General features: G+C 41.6%; 1 protein-coding gene and 1 long non-coding RNA gene across 4 annotated transcripts in view; both read right to left on the reverse strand.

Moving 5' to 3' along the window:
- Positions 1–5,912: 5,912 nt before the first annotated feature.
- On the reverse strand, positions 5,913–10,060 carry LOC146405598 (uncharacterized). 2 transcript variants are annotated; one of them, XR_014838105.1, is made up of 3 exons: positions 9,624–10,060; positions 8,624–8,761; positions 5,913–6,529 (listed from the first exon to the last, which is right to left on the reverse strand). It is a non-coding gene; the product is annotated as an uncharacterized LOC146405598 (long non-coding RNA). The 2 variants fall into 2 exon arrangements; XR_014838104.1 differs by lacking the exon at positions 9,624–10,060 and adding an exon at positions 8,967–9,023.
- A 2,395-nt stretch (positions 10,061–12,455) lies between these two features.
- The window catches only part of AP3B1 (adaptor related protein complex 3 subunit beta 1), a 267,807-nt gene continuing 259,892 nt past the window's right edge, over positions 12,456–20,370 (reverse strand). The window contains exon 26 of one of the 2 annotated variants that reach the window (XM_021076471.2): positions 12,456–13,183. In XM_021076471.2, coding sequence (XP_020932130.2) covers positions 13,149–13,183 — 35 coding nt within the window. In that variant the 3' untranslated portion in view covers positions 12,456–13,148. 2 annotated transcript variants of the gene reach the window in all.

A 20,370-nucleotide genomic window follows, 5' to 3' on the forward strand; every position in this document is an offset into this window, starting at 1 on the left:
GTAAACATGAGAGGTAAATATTTCACCCGCAGAAAGGCTCCAATGTTTGTTATTCCATGAACATCTGCCTAATCTATAAGCCATGATGCTACCGCCCCCATAGGTTAGATTAAATTCACCTTTAGAGAAATTTTAATTTCAGTGTTACTATTGTTATAACCTGGGGGTGTCTTCCAAGATGGAAACGTCGGGAGAAAAATAGGGGCTCCTCTGAGAAACTCATCTAATAGGCAATTTGGGGGCAAATATATATAATATATATACATATAATATATATATATATGATATATACTGCTTTATATAGTTTAGCACTAAAATGTATTTGAGTAATACCTAAGAACATGCCTATTTAATTTTAACCAATGGGTTATGGGAATCATCAAAAATCAAACACAATAAAAAGGAACAATATTTATGGCATTTTAAAGCCTATCCTATTATTGGTTAGTGCTCCCCTCAATTGTTTAACTGCAATTGGTTCCACTCTCTCATTGTGGATGATTTTTATACATCTGAGTTAAAAAATAATGCTGCTTGCAAGTGAAAAGTTAAAGACCAAGACAAGGCCTATTAGAATAACATTACACTTTTTTATGCCCTGCACTTACTTCGTCAATTACTAATTATTTCCCTTTTCCTATGCAACCAAATAGAAGCCATAAAATCTTTGATTTAATGAAAACTTCCCCACCAAATAGGTCCTCCAACTCGGCTGAAGGCTTATAGGTAATTTATCTACCTCGGTAGGCAATGACCTTTTGTGAATCGTGAGTCATTCCTCACTCCTAATGAGATGGATCCAGATGCCATCCCCCCCTCGCCACGGGCCCCTCCTCCCTCCATCCGACAGAGGCCCTGCCTCCCCACTTCTCCGAAGGGGGCCGCAATGGGTCCCTGCGCAGGGAACCTCTGGGTGGGGGAGGGGACGAGCCCTCCTCCTCCTCCTCCTCGTTGCACCTCCGTTAAGGTGGCTGCATACTGACCCTGCTTCTCTCTCATTGGCCCTGAGGGAAAAAGGGTGAGGGCTGGCAGAGGCCAAGGTGAGTGTCCTTAGCATCTGGGAAGTAGAAATAACTTGCCGGGGCCTTGAGAGGTCTCACTGCCCCCTCTTCCCACACCACAGTCGTGGAGAGAACCAGGCACACAGAACGCGGCGCGGGGCTCCCATGGGCTCCGGGAGGTTTAGACGGAGCTGGTCCCCATGTGTACATTTATTTGCAGAGTGTCTTCATGTGTTGCTGACTGTATATTAGATACACATATGTACGTTACACCCATGTATTACTGCTTACAATGCATTGCTCATTTATACATGGAACCTTAATTATATTACTCTACATGGATATATATTGCTGTCCTGCTCCAATATATTCAGTGTAATATAAAATAAATATGGAAAATGGAAGAAACATAAGGTCAATAATGAAGATGAATACAGGTTTTTAATATGTTCTCCTGGTTCACTTCTGGATCTTTTTGTAAATCTTTGGGCTTTCTGGGGGTCCAAGGAGACCATGACATCTGTGCTTTGTGTAGGTCACTACACGGCCATAAGGGACCGTGTCTGGGGCTGGGGCCACATAACCTCCCCATATCACACTGTGCTCCACCAGCATCTGAGGTCAAGGGCAGGGAGACTAGTAACCTAGAGACTAATCTGCTTCCCCAACCCCACCTCTCCCCATCCCTGCAACATATTTTTGATGCTATGCTTTCCATTCTCCAGACTGGCCACTTGCTACTGGGAGAGTGAAAATATTTGCAGACAACGAGCTCTGGAATTCTTTCCAGAATGTTTGATGGATCGATCTTCAGAGTAGGTGGGCAATCATGGAAGGTTTAGAAGTGCAGCTGCAGGCTTTGGAGGCCCTTTCAGGAGGTGGATGCTGGCAAATCCAGTTGGCCCATCGGAGGCAGCCTGCAAATTCCAGGCTGCCCCGGGGACCCAACCAAGGAGGACTTGTCCTTTCTCACCGAAAGGTCAGCAGGGACTCAGAGGTGGTCTTTCAGAGGTGGTCTTTCACTGCTGCCTTTACCACAGGAACATCCACCTGAATGAAAAGACGCTCACCTCGCAAATGCAGGAGTAGATGCCTGTGTGGAGGGAAGACCCGCAACCTCAGCCCGAACATCTCCAGGCCTGATTTGGTTATGTCTTGCTGCCATGTCTGCAGAGCATAAGAAATAATTGGCAAATCGAGGTGCATTAAAAAAAAAAAAATCCAATTTTTGAAATTTTTTTTCAAGTGCTTTTTAATGATTGTGTACATTCATGTCATGAGATGAGGGTACCTTAAATTCATTTGAATGCCCAAGATGGAATAAAATAGACTCTCAAACAAATCTTACAAATCATATTACATTTTTTGTCTGGAGCAAAAAGAGAAGCCTAATTCCTTCTTATAGGATAATTCCTCATAAGACTTAGATATTTCTATTTACATGCCAGTAAAATAAAGAGAGTCATGGGCAGAGACATTGTGAGGTTGGAAAATACTTTATCATAAAAGAACAGAATTCCTTGATGACTTGCTGCGTTTGAAATAAGTAGCTATCAGGAGTACTAAACACGTGAACCTATGTTTTAGAGATAATTAAAAAATATATATAAAGCAAAGAGGAACAGTCCCTACTGATGCAGTTTCTTTCTAGGTCAGTGATTTTGCTTTATTCACATGTCTGGGTGAGGATGGCGGGTGCGACCTGCCAACAGAAGCCACTGGATTTGACACATTTCAGTGTCAGCTGTGGGATTTCTGCCTTAAATCTGTCAGGACGGCCCTGTGGCCACTTCTGCAAAAACCCTCAGGGACAAAATTTATTGTTATACCTCAATAGCTTTTTGTTCACCTCCAAAATAGGGGTCTGGGGTCATACTAACGATTGTGGAGAGACAAAATGCTCTCTCTATATTTTATTAAACAGATCTCTTAATAATTAATCAAATGTGAAAATTATTTCCCATCACTCTGACACAAAGGCTAAAGCATTGGGATTTTTTTTTTTCCTCAGCCTGTTTCTGTTCCTATTAAATTGCCCTCTGTGGAGTCCCTCAGCTACCAAGCAAGTGAGTAAAGAAAGCCCAATTTATGACCTGGCTTTTTAAACCATTATCACCCCTCTGGGCTTCTACTGGAGAAGGGTTGGGGGGCTTTGTAGGTTGTCAGATAAACACCTGAGAAAGTCTCTTCTCAGATTCCCCCACGTCCAGACAGGGGCCATGAGACCACGGATGGAAACAAACCCATGGATGTCCACTCCGAGCCACACCACAGCATGGCGCCTCTACTAGGAATAGGAAGACGTGGCTCCTCAAAGAGTTTTTGCTTTAGGGAAAAAAGAAAAGTAAGAATCACTCTGTTCATCTCCGGATGGGGTAAGAAAACACTGCACTGCTGAGGAACTGGCCTTGGGTCCCACTTTCAGGCATCCCATAGTGGCCTTGGCACCATTTTCAGCCTCCAACCAGGCCAGTTTAGAAGATGGGTGGTGGGAGTTCCCATCATGGTTTAGTGGTTAATGAACCTGATTAGGATCCTTGAGAATGCAGGTTTGATCCCTGGCCTCGTTCAGTGGGTTAAGGACCCAGTGTTGCTGTGAGCTGTGGTGTAGGTTGCAGACACAGCTGGGATCCTGTGTTATTGTGGCTGTGGTGTAGGCCTGCAGCTGTAGCTCTGATTTAACTCCTAGCCTGGGGGCCACAAGTGTGGCCCTAAAACAAAACAAAACCAAAAAAAAAAAGAAAAAAAAAAAAAAGATGGGCAGTGTCTTAAGGCCCTGAGTCACTGACAGATTAATACCAGATAAGGGACACTGCTAGAAAAGTGCACAGCAAGCAAGTTCTTCTGACCTTTCCTTACTAAAAGGTCAGAGAGAAATTAGAAGTGGTCTTTCATCGCTGCCTCCACCAGGAACGTTCCATCTGAATGTAGACAATGGGAATCCTGCAAACATCTGACTAGAGAGTGTAGGTGGGGGTGGGGGATAAATTTGGGCTCCTATTAAGAGAGGGGCTCTCGGGTGTGTGGGAGGTGTGTGTGTGTGTAAGGGTGGGTGTATACACAACTGGGTAATGCAAAAGCCAAGTGGGCAGCAGGAGCGGGTTAGAAACGCACGGAAGAGCAATGGCTGCTGGCAGCAGCGTCAATATCCTCCCTCTGAGCACTAATTACATTATTAAGCAAACAGACCAACACAGGGTCTGAGGGATGGAAACATGTATTTAGGATCCAGTCACTCTCCACTTGGCTGTAAATAACCATGTGCTGTGCGGCACACAGTTCTCGCCAACCAGTGACGACGGGGCACTTTCCTTAACTTCTCTTTCATTTACCAAGCTTGAGAAAGAGGAGCCTTGCTTTCCATGGCAGCCACTCTTGGAGAAGTCAGATTCTCCACTTCAGTGCTAGGAACTCTATCAGATATTTTTGAGAGCGGTGGACAGAGCAGCCACTGTTCCCCCAGAGGAGATGCAGGATTCAGGAGGCAAAAGAAAATGTAACAACGTGCCTTTGCTGGGCTGCAAACAGCACGCACTTGCTAATTGACCTCTGCAGCACCCAAGAACCCCCAGCTCCTTTGATGCGGCTAAATCCAGCCTCAAGAAGGGGGCACCAGCCCAGGACTGGATGAAACCTGGAACAACCTGGAAAGGATTTGTATGCGATGGGAATAAATCTGTTTTTTAAAAGAGTCAGAGAGGAGCTTGCAGAAGGAAATCTGCAGCAGGCTGAGCCAGCCGGGTGAATGGCAGAGAGAATAGAGGCTATTTGAATACTGATGTGGCCCTCACTTTCTTCCATTTCCATTAATGACATGCTCATCAAGGGCAAACAATGGGACCGGCTGCCGGCGCCTGTCACAGTGTGTGGGTGCTGGGATGCCAGGCTGTCATCCCCAGGCTGCATTTAGAGACCTGCACGCTAATAAGAAGTGCTCTGTGCCGTCAATGCAGACAGGTGCTTCCGCGGCTGGGACATGCTCCATTCCCTTCCCCCTGAAACCCTCCTCTCCCGGCCCCCCTGACAGACACCATGAAATGCACAAATTAACAGCCCCATCATGTTGGGCTGCTGCTGCCTGCGGTGAAAGCAGAAAATCAAGTTGTCACCCAGGGTGCAGTGATAAAGCCACAGCCTCATTTCTCTGTTGGTGCCCTATAATAGCAAATGCCAGACAGCTGGATGGATGGGAGGCTTTAGATTAAGGCCCTGATGCACTCCGGCCAGAGAATTAGTAGTCGCTGTTTCCATGTGGATATTCCGTTCAAAACAAACATCTGGAGAAAGCAACATTTCTTAGGGCAGAAATGTCCTTTGCTTCTTCCAGAACCAAAGAAAACAGCCCCCAAGAGTGGGGTTTCCTTTCAAAAAGCCCCTGTGAGTTTTCAACTCTCAATCTGCTTGGAACTTTATCAAGCACCTAGAGCCATGGGAAGGTTAACAAGTTAGCAAAGAGTCCCGTGCCAAGACCATTGTTGAGGCAGAGAACGGTTTCTGGGTCCACAGAGCCTGGAGCTACTGACACTCCATCTAGCAAGTCCTCCTCCTCCATCCAGCAAGTCAGAAGGACTCTGATCGTGAGAATTTTCAGGACCCCTTGAGCAGTCTGCCTAAAGTGGGCCCCCCAACCCCAGACCTCCTCACCACACATCTTCATAGACTGAAGCAGCTTCTGGTGAATCGCAGAGACAAAGAGCCCTGCCCTTCTTGGCACCACGGCCAGCTGGCTCTAAGCAGCCGGTGGCCTGTCCCCAGAGGGGCTGCCAGGGCCAAGCGTGTGCCAGGCAAGACATGGAAGGGCCTGAGCCCTTCAGACTCCAAGGAGTTTAATGACATAATGGCCTGAGAACTTCAACATAAAACAGGAAGAGCAACTAACGAAACTTACAACATAAAACCCCCCTCCTGTCATTTTTATAGTAACAGTAAAACACTTTATTGAATTTATGAGCTACATAATGACTATGAAGAATGTAACTTGAATTAGAACCAACTTGGAAGGATAATATCAACTATAAACCCTTTTCTAGTAAGTACCCCAACCCTTCAGCTTTTTCTGTCCTCTTCCTCTTAACCAAGGGACATTGCCCCAGACAGAGTTCACAACTTGCTCATAAATCTTGACCTCCTCCAAAGCTCCCACACCGCCGCCGACAAGCCCTCAGGGGGAAGACACTCCCTGGGGGGCAGGGGGGGACTCTTCCCTTTCAAAGCTTCAGAGCCATTCAAACGCATCTCAGAAAAGGAACCGGTTTGCCTTTTCTTGCATAAAGCCTGTCACATCGAGAGGGTCTCCGGAGACACACATCAGATATTTCAATATCTGTAACTCCACATTGTAATAGCCTTTCCAAAATAGAAACTATAATCCCTTAGAAGTTTATGAAAAGCGTCCCTGGCCAAGGACTCGGTGTGGGAGTGGGGGCGGTGGTCAGGTTCCCAGCGCCTGGATGAGCTCCGCCGTGGGCTAGGCTGTGTTTTCTGTTTCCATTTCACTCCTTAAGGCTTTCTGTTCCCCTGGGATTTTTCTGGAGGGGTAATAAAATAAAATGGGTGAAACAAAGCCATAAGCCAGTTAAGTCTGAGAGACATGTCATCTCATCTAAAAGGAAGAAACGGACCATTTCCATGCCTAAGGCTGACAGCAACGCCTGAGCTGGCAATAGCGCTATTCCGTTTGATTTATAGAATAATGGGGTGACAAATGATGACAAAAATAAACTTTTACTGCACTGAACTGCTCCTTTATTTATGAAATTTGGCCAAGTAGTGAAATCTTTTATCTGCAAGTTGTAACGTGGAGTGGGAACGAGCGATTATGGTGTGGTAATAGTAATCCAGCAATGGAGGCTGAGCCGGTTGGAAATGGATTGAGGTAAAATAACTACCGCACCATGATAAATGTGAACAGCGCTTTGCTGACAGATGATCTAACAGGTGTTCATAACAACTATATAAGAGGATTTATTTATGACCAGCCACAGCCGCAGCACTGTAAATCAACTCCAGCAGCTGCACACCGCTGAAACCAAGTCCCTGATGGAGGAACGGTACGAGCGCCCAAAGAACACAATTCACTCCAGAATCCTAATCATCAAATAACATTTTTTTTAGGTAATTACACCACAGCACAGAAATCATAATTACTTTCAATTAAGAAAACGGAGCTGCCCATAACTTTGTTTACAAAATATTTTTCTTTAGGCCCCACGGTTCTGATGAGGCTCGAGCAGAATGGAGGCTCTGGGGTCCAGGAGAGTGCCCTTGGCCATGGCAACTGTAGGGTTGCATCTGCACAAGCCTCGCAAGGTGGCTTTGTTTTTTGTGAGGCTCAAAAAGCAAACCTTCTGTTGGGAGGATGCTTGGCCTGGCCCCCCAACCTTATGCATCATCCTTCCCCTGGCAGCATGTTTGAGTTCACACCTTAGCCTATGTTGTCACTCCTCAGTTTGTTACCAAAGAGGATAAGTCCATCACGGTGAACTCACTAGGAAAGAGGGGTTTAACTGTAGGCTGAGGGGGCCACCTTCATACAACCTTCCCTAGCTACTTTGCAAAGGCAGAATTTACACCTTTTCTTTTGGGCAGCTGTGGTCTTAACAATTCCTCACTGTTATCCAGAGATGCTTGAAACTGCCCTGAAACAAGAATCCGAATTCAGGAGCTCCCGTTGTAGCTCAGCAGTTAATGAACCCGACTAGCATCCATGAAGATGTGGGTTCGATCCCTGGCCTCGCTCAGTGGGTTAAGGATCTGGCGTTGCCGTGAGCTGTGATGTAGGTTACAGACACCTCTTGGACTCATATCCCGAGTTGCTGTGGCTGTGGCATAAGCTGGCGGCTATAGCTTTGACTGGACCTCTAGCCTGGGAACTTCCATATGCCATAGGTGTGACCCAAAAAAGACAAAAAAAAAAAAAAAAAAAAAGGAATCCGCATCGATATCCCATTGCTTAAACAGAAAGGTTGGTTCTGATCTCCCCCCTCAGCATACCCTCCTCGCCCCTACCCCAAGTTAATGAAAAGGGTGGGCGGGCAAAGTGAGGCTTACCGGGTCTAAGCACCTGGGGAGCATGTGCAGTCTTCAAGTCTGACAGGAGCGCGCCCACTAGCCCACAGGCAGAATTATCTAATAGCTAGGTTTTCTAAACATCTCTAGATCTCAGATTCTTCTACATTTAAGCCTGATCTTTTGTAGCTCTGGCTGTCTAGGTTGTAGGTCAGAAACCAGTGCCGCAGAATGTCATTAAAGGCAGGTTTGAGTCCACTGTAATAAGTCCCATTTGAGTTTTGAGGGTTTGGGACTGTCCGTGTCCATATTTAATAAACCAGCTGGGAATTACATGTACGAGTGACTGTGTACATAAAACTGGTTCCTAAGAAAGGCAAACATGAGGGGAGATTGGAAATCTTAGCATCAGTTCAACTGATACTTAACTAGGAAACTGACACCAATGGAACTTCATACTGTTTAGCTACTGTTAAGTCTGAAAAGACTCAGTATAGAATCTGCAATGGCCCAGGAAATAATCCCCCAGGAAAGATGTCTAAAGCTGGCCTCTAAGCAGGAGGCTAAAACCAACAAAGCCCGTTTCTGCTGCTCTCCAGGTCAAGGGTTCCTACCTTGCTTTCCGACTCCGCGCAGTTTACAAGCACGGCACAGCTTCATCCTTGTTTCTGTTCTCAGCCTTCTGCTGCTTCTCTCAACTACTGCAGGCCATGGAGGTGGAGGCTTGGGGGCCCGGCTTCAGGAGAGACAGACTGTGAGGTGAGAGAGAGGAAATGAGGGCAAGACAAGGAAGGGGATACACACACAGACTTTGTGGTGTGTGGGCAGTGCTGCTTTCTGGACAAAGGTATTAAAAAACATTCTAGGATACAGCCTCAGTTCAGAACAATAGCGTCTCCCTTCTCTTAACTCCTGAAAACACTTTTCTAAATGCCACCCCACGTTTAAGAGTCTAACCTTTTCAGATCCCTCTAGCCCAGCGATCACTTCTTCCTCTAAACCCAATACTAGTGCAATCTGACAATTAATCATGCAGCGGCTTCACAGTCTTTCCCAGAAACCATTTCTGCTGTGTTCTAAGTTTGCCGGTCTCGTGATCATGTGGAATCTAATACCTTTCAGATTTTAAACGTGTTACACATTGTTTACAAAAAACAATGACATAAAGTGGTTAACTTATCAGGTCAGATTTTAAAATTCTGCTTCCTCATAACAGTTGAAAAGTGGTGGAGGAAAAAAAAGAAAGGAGTAATGTTACCAAACTAGGAAGAGAGTAGAGCCTTCATTTAATAGTACTGAATGCAACTTGTTGGGAAGCCACATAAAGAAAGGAGGTGGAGTCTGTGAAGATTCAGAAAAGAACTTCTGGTTCATCAAAGGTTATATTTTTCCATTAAACACCATTTCCATTCATCTAAGACTATAACAATATCAGAATTTTTTTGTTATTTTTGTTTTGCTTTGTTGTTATGGCTCTAAACTCTTGAGAGTGAAAGTGATCATGAAAACATTTCCTGAGGTAACCAGACAAGTTGGAAGGGGGGCTGGTGGTGAGAGATTAACAACTAAAAAGCAGTATATAGTCAGAAAGTAATTGTTTTCCAATTAACTAACCTTTAATTGAAGGAGGAACAAGGAGGGGAGGAAGGGGGGTAAGGAGGAAGGGGGGGAGGAGGGGGAGGGAGGGGAGGGAGGGGAGGAGGGTCTCTGCAGGCCTCTGGGGCTGACTGGGCCTGGAAGGAGTGGGCATCCGGAGGAAGGGGGCCTGTATTAGTAAGTGAGTGGGATTTGTTTGCAAACCACGGCCCTTTCTTCATTTATTGCCAGCTGGACTGTAGGTTTCTTGGGGAACACACATAAATAGGGCATATCTTCTATTTTCCCACACTCTTGACAAGGGTTTCTGCAGTTCTTCACGCTCCACCGTGGATGGGGTCTTTAAACAAAGGAAATCGTAAAGCTCTGTTAATTTTGTGCTGTAACATTGGGTGCTTTTCTCCCCCTTTTCCAATATTGTAAAGATGAACTTTTCTCCCTTTCAACGAAGTTCCCTATAAGGTGAGAGGAATTACGGAGAGAAAAAAAGGGTGAGACTCAGGTTTTCTTTTAGCTGCTCCAACTATTTTTTAAAAACCTTTTATGTTATTTGTCATTCCGGATTCCTGTAGTCTCTAGATTTAACATTTAAATTCTTAACTGCAGAAATATAGGTTACAAGGGCAAACTTTTCATAAACTACTATAAAGTTGTTTAAATGTTTGCAAATAGTTATTGGGAAGGGTTCGTATCCAGGATTTTAACATGATAAATTCATTGTGACAGTCTCTTCAGAATAAAAAGTATTCTCCTTTTCTTGGAATAAATAAAGTACATGTATTGTGATACCAAAAATGAGGCTCAGTCTGAAATATGAGAGCCATTCTTCAAGATTGGTGTTCATAAAATGTCCCATTAAGTGGACATTAAAATGAAAAAATATAGCTGGAATTAAGAATTCAACATTGACTAACTCGACTCAATGGAACAATTTAAAGATAATCATGGATTATGATAAAGTTAAAGGAAATATGAGGCAAAGAACTATGAATCACTGCACCAAAGAAAGGTACAAACCAACAACATAAACCCCCCACACACCTTCAACTTGGGCCTGTGGTCACTTTTCTAATTTCACTTATATGAAAAAATATTTTAATGCTAATAAGCTATTAATGTTCAAGTGGTTTCAACTGTTAGCACACTACAACATATTAACATAGATTTTAAATCTGAAAGCCAGCAGTCGAAAATATTATCTTACTCAAAAGTAAAATTCTACTGAAATTTCCTTAGTTTTAAAAACCAGGAGTTCCTGGCACAGCTCAGCAGTAACGAACCTGACCAGTATCCATGAGGATGCAGGTTTGACACCTGGCCTCGCTCAGTGGGTTAAGGATCTGGCATTGCCATGAGCTGTGATGTAGGTCGCAGACATGGCTCAGATCCCGCGTTGCTGTGGCTGTGGTGTAGGTCCGCAGCTACAGCTCCAATTCAACCCCTAGCCTGGGAACCTCCACATGCCATAAATGCGGCCCTAAAAAGCAAATAAAAAATAAATAAATAAATAAAAACCAGACAAATGCATGACCTGTTTTCAAAGATGAGTGCCTTAATTTAAGGAAAATAAAAATCTCTCTACATCACAGTGTGCATGTCCCCCTCTGCTTTGCTGACAGTAAGTACTTTTCAGAAAATGGGTATTTAGCTTGTCAAATTCTTTACAATGTTTCAAAAAGTTGTGGACTTAAAAAATCCAAAGTCATAAAGCCCCAAGGAGTAGGGTTAATAACGGAAATGCCAAAAGGCTGCAATGACAGAGGTGCTTCTAGGGGAACCATCGTCGTCTCCAGAGTGAGGCAGAAGCCACACACAGCAGCACCTCACCCAGTTTAACTGCTCTATTGCAGGAGCAGGAAAATCTAACCATCTTGTTGGCACTCCACTCCACTCATGACCTCAAACACTTAAATACTTTTTCTTATGGCCTTTATGTTTTAAGAGCATTTCTTTTGGTTTTTCTTTCCCCTTTATTTATGTACTACAACATTTCAAGCAATGTACTCTTTTTACTTTTTAAAAATCATTATGCGGTTCTATACAAAAGGAACTGTCTTAAAGCCTATTATTACATTGTCTCGGAAAGGTACATACAAGGTTTTAAAAGTATTAGGAAAGAAGTTTTCACTAGAGAACAATCCTAATAAAAACAGAAAATTGCCCGAGTTAGCAGTAATAGAAATACCCTAGGGAAAAGTGCTAAGAAATTGATCATATAATTAGTTGTTAGCATTTCTATCATTTAGTTTATATAGTTTCCAAAGGCCTGTCAGTCCATCAAAGCTGGGCATCAAGATTTATAAAGGAACAATGTGATTCAAATAATTTTTTTTTTTTTTGTCTTTTGTCTTTTTGGGGCCGCACCCTCGGCATATGGAGGTCCCCAGACTACACTAGAGCCACAGCAACGTGGGATCCGAGCCATGTCTGCAACCTACACCACAGCTCAGGACAACGCCGGATCCTTAACCCACTGAGTGAGGCCAGGGATCAAGCCCGCAACCTCATGGTTCCTAGTCGGATTCATTTCTGTGGCGCCATGACGGGAACTCCCCAAAACTTTCTTGAGTAACTGTTATAGGCCTTGTAATCAGATCTCTATTAATAGATCAAAATTGTTAAGAGGCAAGATTTTTATTGCTATTTTTGTTATTAAACATATCGACATTTTTCTTGGAGTTAACTATAATCAAAGTAGAAACTCTACCTGGTTTGAAAGTGTTTTTTTCTTTCACTAACTAAACCCCATTGTTTCTCTGTACAATATAACACTTAAAATATTTAAAGAAACCTCAGCATGTAGACTTCAGGACTATGAACAACTTCTCATTAAAAATGCAAAGACAAATGTTATTTATATGCTAGTTTATTTATTATTTAGGGATAATTTCATGATGACAGTTGTCCATAAGCAATTACAACCCCAGGAAATTCGCAGAACAAAATATTGCAGACAAATTGTTGTTTGTGAATTGAATTCTAAAAAGCATGCTTTCCCATTTTCACATACCAAGTTGAGAGGCCATTTAGATGATTTCTAGGCTGATTTTTGCTTACAGTGGGAGGAGAGATGATTTCCAGTGAACTTTAAATATCCAAGCCATGTCCATCATTGTTGAAAAAGAGAAGGAAAGCTGAGAAGGCCAGAAGAAGTAGCAGGACAGAGAAAATGCCACATGGATTTAAGAGTTGAGATAACTGACAGTAAAATATATGTTCTTTGGTTAGCAAAGCGAGAAGGGGGAAAGTGTTGCATACATGATAGATACACACTAGCATTCTAAAGCAGGAGGCAAGAATGTCAAGAGTGTATTCTTCCCCCCACTGCCAGATGGAAGGGCTATTATTATAAATGAAAGGCAGCAGTAGTGGATGCCAGGCACTTTCGCTGTGTGCCAGATTCTGAAGCCCAGATGTAGGCAGGTTACCCCTGGGACAGGACAGGCTTCAGCTCCCGCAGCAGAACAGAACCAATCACAGTTTTCTCAGTGTTTATGATAAGCTGTGCTGTAGAGCCTTCCTTCAGTTCCACGGTGACTAGCATCAATGACCCACTGTGCACAGTTTTAGCTGCAAACCTGGAAAGAAAAAAAGAGAGAGAGAGACCTTTTATCATGAGGGGGGAAAAGGAGACGGCATACATTCAAATGGGTTTAAAATAACTCCTCTTTGCTCAATAATTTATGACAGGTTCCCTACTGCCCAAAACCCAAAGCCAAGCATTCTTCTGAAAAATCAATAAACTGCCCAGCACCATGCTTACCACAAGCAGGTAAATGTTAGTGCATCTTCAGGAGAGATCAGAAAACAAAGGAGTTCTATTTGACTTATTAGTTTGAACAACAGATGCATGTGACTAATTCTTCATCACTGTATATTTGGGAATCATTCCTTTCTTCGCTATTTAACATTTCACCATGCATAGGGCCATTTAAAGTAAACCCCTCTATTTTTATCTTGAAAACAGGTTAAGAAAGGGTACCTTTCTCAAAGAGCTTGACATTTTAATTCCTCATATATGAAAATGATTATGCAAGAACTTAGATAATTTTACGTGCATTATGGAACTCTTAATAAGTTTCAATGAATTCACACGTTAAAACATTCCACTTCCACCTCTAATGTTGATGACATGTACCAAAAACCAGAGACAGCTGAGTGCGACACCACGCTCCCTCTGTTTGCGTTTTTTTTTTTTTTTTTTTTTTTTTTTAATGTCCAGAACATTAGATCTTCTTTCTGCTTGAGAACATAATAGAGGAAACTTGAGGTCCAAGGCTCCATTACTAAATTCCAAGACATGAAGAACCTACTAATTACATGGAATTAAAAGCAAAACTAGCCTTTTAAGCATTGCAATTGACTGAAAAGCCGTTGCAGGCACAATGAACTTCTGTCAATCCTGCTAATTCATTCTGCCTGCACAGGGGAGGCCCAGAAAGGTGAAGGAAGACGGTTCCCTCCTAGGCCTCCATTGCCCACATGGAGCGTGTTCCACACATTTCTGGGGGGGGGTGTGGGGGGGTGGGAGGTAGGGGGAGGGGGGAGGGGTTCTGATTGCAGGGATGACTGGAGAAAAACAAAGTTGCTGCACATGAGCTTTTGAAAACACTAACAAGTGTAGAGCAGGTCTGTGACCTGCTGTGACCCCACTTTGCAGGGCCAATCCCCTTTTCCCTTTCTGTGTGACACGTGTCTGAATCTGGGCCATCTGCCTCAATTTGCGCAACATCTTCAGCCACAATGGCACCCAGTTAGCCCTGACAACGGCTTACAATACGTAGAAATAAGACTGCTGCGCTGACAGCACGCTGCGCACTATTCAAGAGCAAACCAACTGGTCAGTGTCTCATGTCTGACAATTAGCACGGGCCTTGCACAGAGCCAGCGACGTCCTCGGGGATCTGTTTAATTACCATCAACATAAAAGAGGGAGTTTATCAGGAGACACTCAGAAAAACTTCACTCCCAACTTAATTAAAATATTAGCCACTTAAGCAGGAAGCAGATTCTCTTTAAATGAAAAGTAATTTCTTTTTTGAGTTTTTCTTTAAAAAATGACATCGAGATCTCATAACATATTAAGATTCTTTTTTCTTGCTTTCTTCCTTTTTTTTTCCGGGGAGGAGGGGAACCTAACAAGCCATTTTTGGCCTAACTAGAAGCATGAAAATGAGTTTTCCAATGATAATTAGAATAATGCATCGAAGGCAAAACATAAACACTACCTTTAACAAACTGAAAATATTATCCACACTTTTAAGTCGTGTTTTAAAATGTTAGCTAATGGGTGGTATATGAAGTATGTTAGAAACCTCCCTAGCCACTTATTTGTGTACTCTCTCCAAACACGCTGAAGACTTGTAAGAAATCCGACAGAGCAGGTTTTCTACTGAGAGAAGCGACTGTTAGTAACCGGTTTAGGAAGAGAAATAATACCAATGTTTTTAAAGAGGTTTTATAAAGCTCTGAGTGTACCGATCCAGCTCCTGTTTAGAAGCACACACAAGAGATTAGAGATTGGGCACCTTGACCGCATCTTTTTTTAAAATTTATTTTTTACTTTTATTTTTAATTTCTGTCTTTTTAGGGCTGTACCCACAGCATATGGAGGTTCCTAGGCTAGGAATCAAATCGGAGCTATAGCTGCTGGCCTACGCCACAGTCACGCCAGATCCAAGCCGAGTCTGCAACCTACACCATAGCTCATGGCAACACCAGATCCTTAACCCACTGAGCAAGGCCAGGGACCGAACCTGTGTCCTCACGGATACTAGTCAGATTTGTTTCTGCTGAGCCATGACGGTAACTCCTCAATTGCATCTATGGGAGAACAAAAAGATCACCAATGCCCCCAATGATCTTTCTTTTTTTATTACCCCTTGTAGGTTTCTGCATTTCTTTTTATCCAGATTTTTGAGGTTCTTCTGCTTCAGAGGAGAACCCTGTTTCTGCATTTCTGTTAAACCAGGTCACCAGGTGATAGATGCTAGGTGGCTCTACTGTGTCACCCATTTGGGCCACTTTCCCTACAGATGTGGTCACCACCATATCTTCATTCAACAAATATTTCCGCAGAGGTCCCTATTTCTAACAGTGACTCATTAGGTCAAAGATAGTCTCATTAGTCCCTGTATTTATTTAACATTTGTGCTTTGGGACATGGAGAAGAAGATTGAACAGGATTACAGAAGTGCTGCTATTTGAATGAGGGGGCTGCCAAGCCCCAGGGCATTTTTTCTCTTCTTTCTGTTAAAACTTAGACTTGATGTTACAATAATACACACTCAGCAGAGACAAATGTCAATTGTGATGTCAGCAGGTTTACAGAGTTTAAAACTAGTATCGTGTACATGTTTTAAACATCTTGTTACCACAGCATTCTCAATACTGTAAGCAATAGGGGCATAAGAACCGAGGCATTTGCTTACGCTGCAGTGGAAACATGTGAAGCAAATCATCCTAGCAATAAACACTGTTAGCTGGTGGGAAAGCAACCTCCTTTCAACTAGGAATCTATGTTCTAGTGGGTACAAATGATGGAAGCAATGTTTTAAAGCTAAAGACTAGAGGATCAGATGTTCTGACACTCTCATTTCACAGTTCAAAAGGGATGTATTTAATTGGAACACAGCAGGATTACAATTGGTTTGCTTTCGTCCATGGAAAGCAGAAGCTACCCTCCAAAATTTATTAATCATTTAACTCCCAAACAGACGATGCTTTAACATATATTTAAAGAGACAGTTAAGGAAAAAGTAGTCGTGAGTAAATAACAGATACCTAGCTTTTGGATGTAAGGCATATTGATTATAAAGACAGTGTGGGTCAAATAACGATACACTAAACACACTAAATACTTACATACTACATTTGAAGGCTGACATCGGAACCTTTGTACTTGGCCTCCAACTAAGATCACACTGTAATACATTTTTTCAGAAGACCTGTGACATTTTTAAGGACAACAGCAGCTACCATTTATTAAATGCTTTGTGCAGGGGGTACTAAGTACTTCATCTGCATTATTTCATTTGATTCTATGAGTCAGGGCAGTTGATAGATGAGGAAACTGAGGCTCAGAGAAATTGAGAAGCCTGCTCAGGGACACATAGCTCGTGAATGATGGAGCAGAAATTTGAACCCAACCAAGCATTCTGATTCTAGATCACACACACACATTCTCTTAATACAGGCAAAATGCACTCTTAATATCTTTTTATTCAGTCAAGAGACAAATTAAGGTTTTTCTTCTTCACTGAATATGCATACAATCTACTGTCGTTCCAAAAACTTTAAGAAGGAAGATTTTTCTCTTCAAAAAGTGTTGACCTGATTTGCAGTATTCTGTAATTCAAAGCATCTTGACTTCATGCTTTGTTGTTAATATTTTACATTTCCGCCTTTCAAGATTAAAAAAGAAAAATTAAACACTCCTCATCCCCACTCCTTTCAAAAGAGACACCGGTAATGACAAATAGAAAATCTCGAATGGAGCTGTAACATAGGGACGGACTAGTGGGGGACCACCCAACCTCCAACACCGGGACACCACAAATGAGAACAAATAAGTGGGTGACAGTTAAAGATGTATTGCCTACGTACGATGGGCTCCATGTTATTAAAAGGATACCAGCTAGGTATTTTTCATAATTTTTCATTTTCACTCTACCACCAAGCACTTGCTCTTCGTAATCACCAACTGAGAAGGTAAAACTGTTTGGAGAGGCCTGTATTTCATCTTATTAAATGTCTTTTCATCTCTTATCTCTAGCAATTGACATTTAATCTCTGAAGCCTATCTATACATATTCCTCAGATTTAAAGGAAAAAAAAAAAAAAAAACAACAACGAAATAAGCTGGTTGCCAAACCAAAATGCCAAGTATATATCTTTCTTCTTAAAAAGTTGATTTGTTTGAACTATTGACAGAATTATGAGAACAGGTCAAATAACAACAACAAATATGAACAAATATATTATCTGCAATACATGGACTTATTCCCTCATGCACTTAAACCATACTTTTTTTTTTTTTTTTTTTTTTTTTAGATTTGTGAGAACATGGCTAAGGACCATAAATGCTCTTTGTTGGAAGGAAAATAATCCTATGACTCAATTGTTTTAATACCTGAAATGTTAATAGAAAAACATGAATTAAAAAATACTTATCTGAGAGGCTGCATCAACCTCCAGGGTATTCACAAACATCAATTTTTTTTTACGCAGAATCATATTTGCTACACTTAATGCAACAGCTCTAAGACATGCTTTTTCTTCTCTTGGATAGTCTTCCTGGTTTCTGATTTTTCTATTCTGAGTTCAATTTCCTTGTGTTTTCTGTTCTACTGGTTACCAGAAGCTGTGACAATGGCCTACTCAGGCTAAAACTTTTTTTTTTTCCCTACTCTGTACATGAAGCCTTCAATTACTGCCTGCTGAAGCAGACAGAATCCTATTAGTAAGAAAGACGATCACAAGATGCAGTGCCCTGCCCTCGCTGTAGAAAAATAATTAGTCCAAAGTTGACAAATGTGTAATAAAGTCGCACAATGATTATTTGTAAGAAACGCTGGTTTGAATAAGCCTCCTAACATCAAATACCAAAGCATGGTGATGTGGAGTATTATTTTCCAAAGGATTTAAAATGATAAATCCTTATAATTTTGAGTTAATACAGCATAACATTTTAAAAAGGCAGAGAATGTCCAAGTTGTAAAAAAAAAAATCCCATTTTGTTGACTATAAAAATGCATTTTGAAGTTAATCCCATTATCCTAGTGAATTAATATTGAGAAAAAATTTGCATGTGATTCAAGTTTAGAGAATTTATCTGAAGCCAATGTATTTTCCCCTATTATTTAAAGAAAGCCAGCAGTACTATAGTGCTTTCCTTTAACGTTCTGATGAGAAAAGTTAAAACAAAACATCAGCTACCATCATAATTTAGGACTCTCAATTTTCGATTCTCATCTTTAGAACTGATATAAAAAATGACTCCCCACACTATCTTGTCAACGACGATGTATTCCCTTTCTTTATGCAGAAAAGTGCACTTTCTCAAAGAAGAGATGAAACACTCTAGTTATTCCAGAGCATTTTTGGTTTGTTTGGTGGGGTAAGGTGGGATGGGACTTACTAACAGAAAACCAGAGAGTAAAACAAATAAATTCTTACCCCATTCTCTTTGATGCCTTATAAAACTGTCAACCCAGAAGGAGAATCATTAAGAATACCTTTCTTTCATTTTTACATGAAAATATGTATGTACTCCTATTTGTAAAACTGTTGCACTGTAGAATATTACCTTACAAACCCAGAATTAAATAAAGTCCAATATAAAATGTTTTACAGCAAAAATCAACTGTGAAGTTTGGTTATTTCTGAAATATCCAAATATGCCTTCTGTGTAAAAATTAACTGAGGTCCACGTTTGTTTTCAATGAAATGCTGCTCAGAGCCTGCAGAGATCAGAGCAGTCAGACAAAAAAGCAGTGCTGCCCTCTAGTGGACAACCACTAACTTGAGAAAAAGTCTAATCACTAATCTTTAGTCCTGTTTGAGATTTCAAATTTGTCATACGTAGAAAAGACTGAAGCCTGGCATCTTTATAGTAACAAATATTTACACAAATTTTTGTTTTAAGGCAGATGAAGTATGATGACTATAGTATCAGGCTTATAAAATTAGGGCACCAAAACATCAAATGTCATTCTCTTCCATTATGGTCCCTTCAAAATTACCCAGTATTCAAATATTCCACAGTTATCAGGGGAAAAGAAATAAAGCAACTAGCCAACAAAAGCAATAACAGAGAGGCTGATCAATCTAAGAAGGAAAGAAAGGAAAATATCAAAGACCCCACCAAGAATTAACTATGTCATGTTGGTAATTCCAACACCAACAAAATCTGTCACAAAGGTCATCAAAAAATATTGAATGAAGGAGTTATACAAACCATTAAACATGCATATGATAGTGATTCACTGGATGAGTTTAATGCCTAAAAATGAAAACAAGTTGTTTTTTATGTTTAAACTTTTAATTAAATTAAGATTTTTATTTTAATCCTAAAATACTAAGCTGCCTTTACATGTGTTGATAAATTTAAAAACTGGCTGCTAGGCTGCCATGGATTCACTGTTCCATTCAGAGCACCATATTTTTCTAACCGTTAAGGATCTAAGTAACAACAGTAAAACAACATTTATTCTACTAGGATTGTATTATTCACATGTTGAATATGTTCAAAATTTGCAGATTCAAAAAGTGACAGACAGGGTAGAGCTCCCATCGTGGCTCAGCAGAAACAAATCTGACTAGGATCCATGAAGACGCAGGTTCAATCCCTGGCCTTGCTCAGTGGGTTAAGGATCTGGCCGGCGTTGCCATGAGCTGTGGTGTAGGTCACAGAAGCAGCTAGGATCTGGCATTGCTGTGGCTGTGACATGGGCCAGCGGCTATAGCTTCGATGCAATCCCTCGTCTGGGAACCTTCATTTGCTGCGGGTGCGGCCCTAAAAAGACAGGGAAAAAAAAAAAAAAGTGACAGGGTAAGTAAAATCCAAACCATAGGTTAAGATACATAGGGGGTAAAAAGAATGTAAGTAATGAATACAAGCTAATAACGAAAGCTGTTCTAAGGTCTTACTGAATAAGCTTAAGAACTAAAATAAAATCATGGCAGAGACAAGGTTTTCTGTTTTCACTCAGTTATCACATGTTCCCCTTATAAGGTCAATTTGTTGTTTAGGAAAGGGCAAAAT

The sequence above is a fragment of the Sus scrofa genome, chromosome 2, assembly GCF_054392235.1.
Source record: "Sus scrofa isolate SSC_HxYL_T2T_F1_AM1 chromosome 2, Sscrofa_HxYL_maternal_Yorkshire_Landrace_v2.0, whole genome shotgun sequence".
NCBI classification, from domain to species: domain Eukaryota; kingdom Metazoa; phylum Chordata; class Mammalia; order Artiodactyla; family Suidae; genus Sus; species Sus scrofa.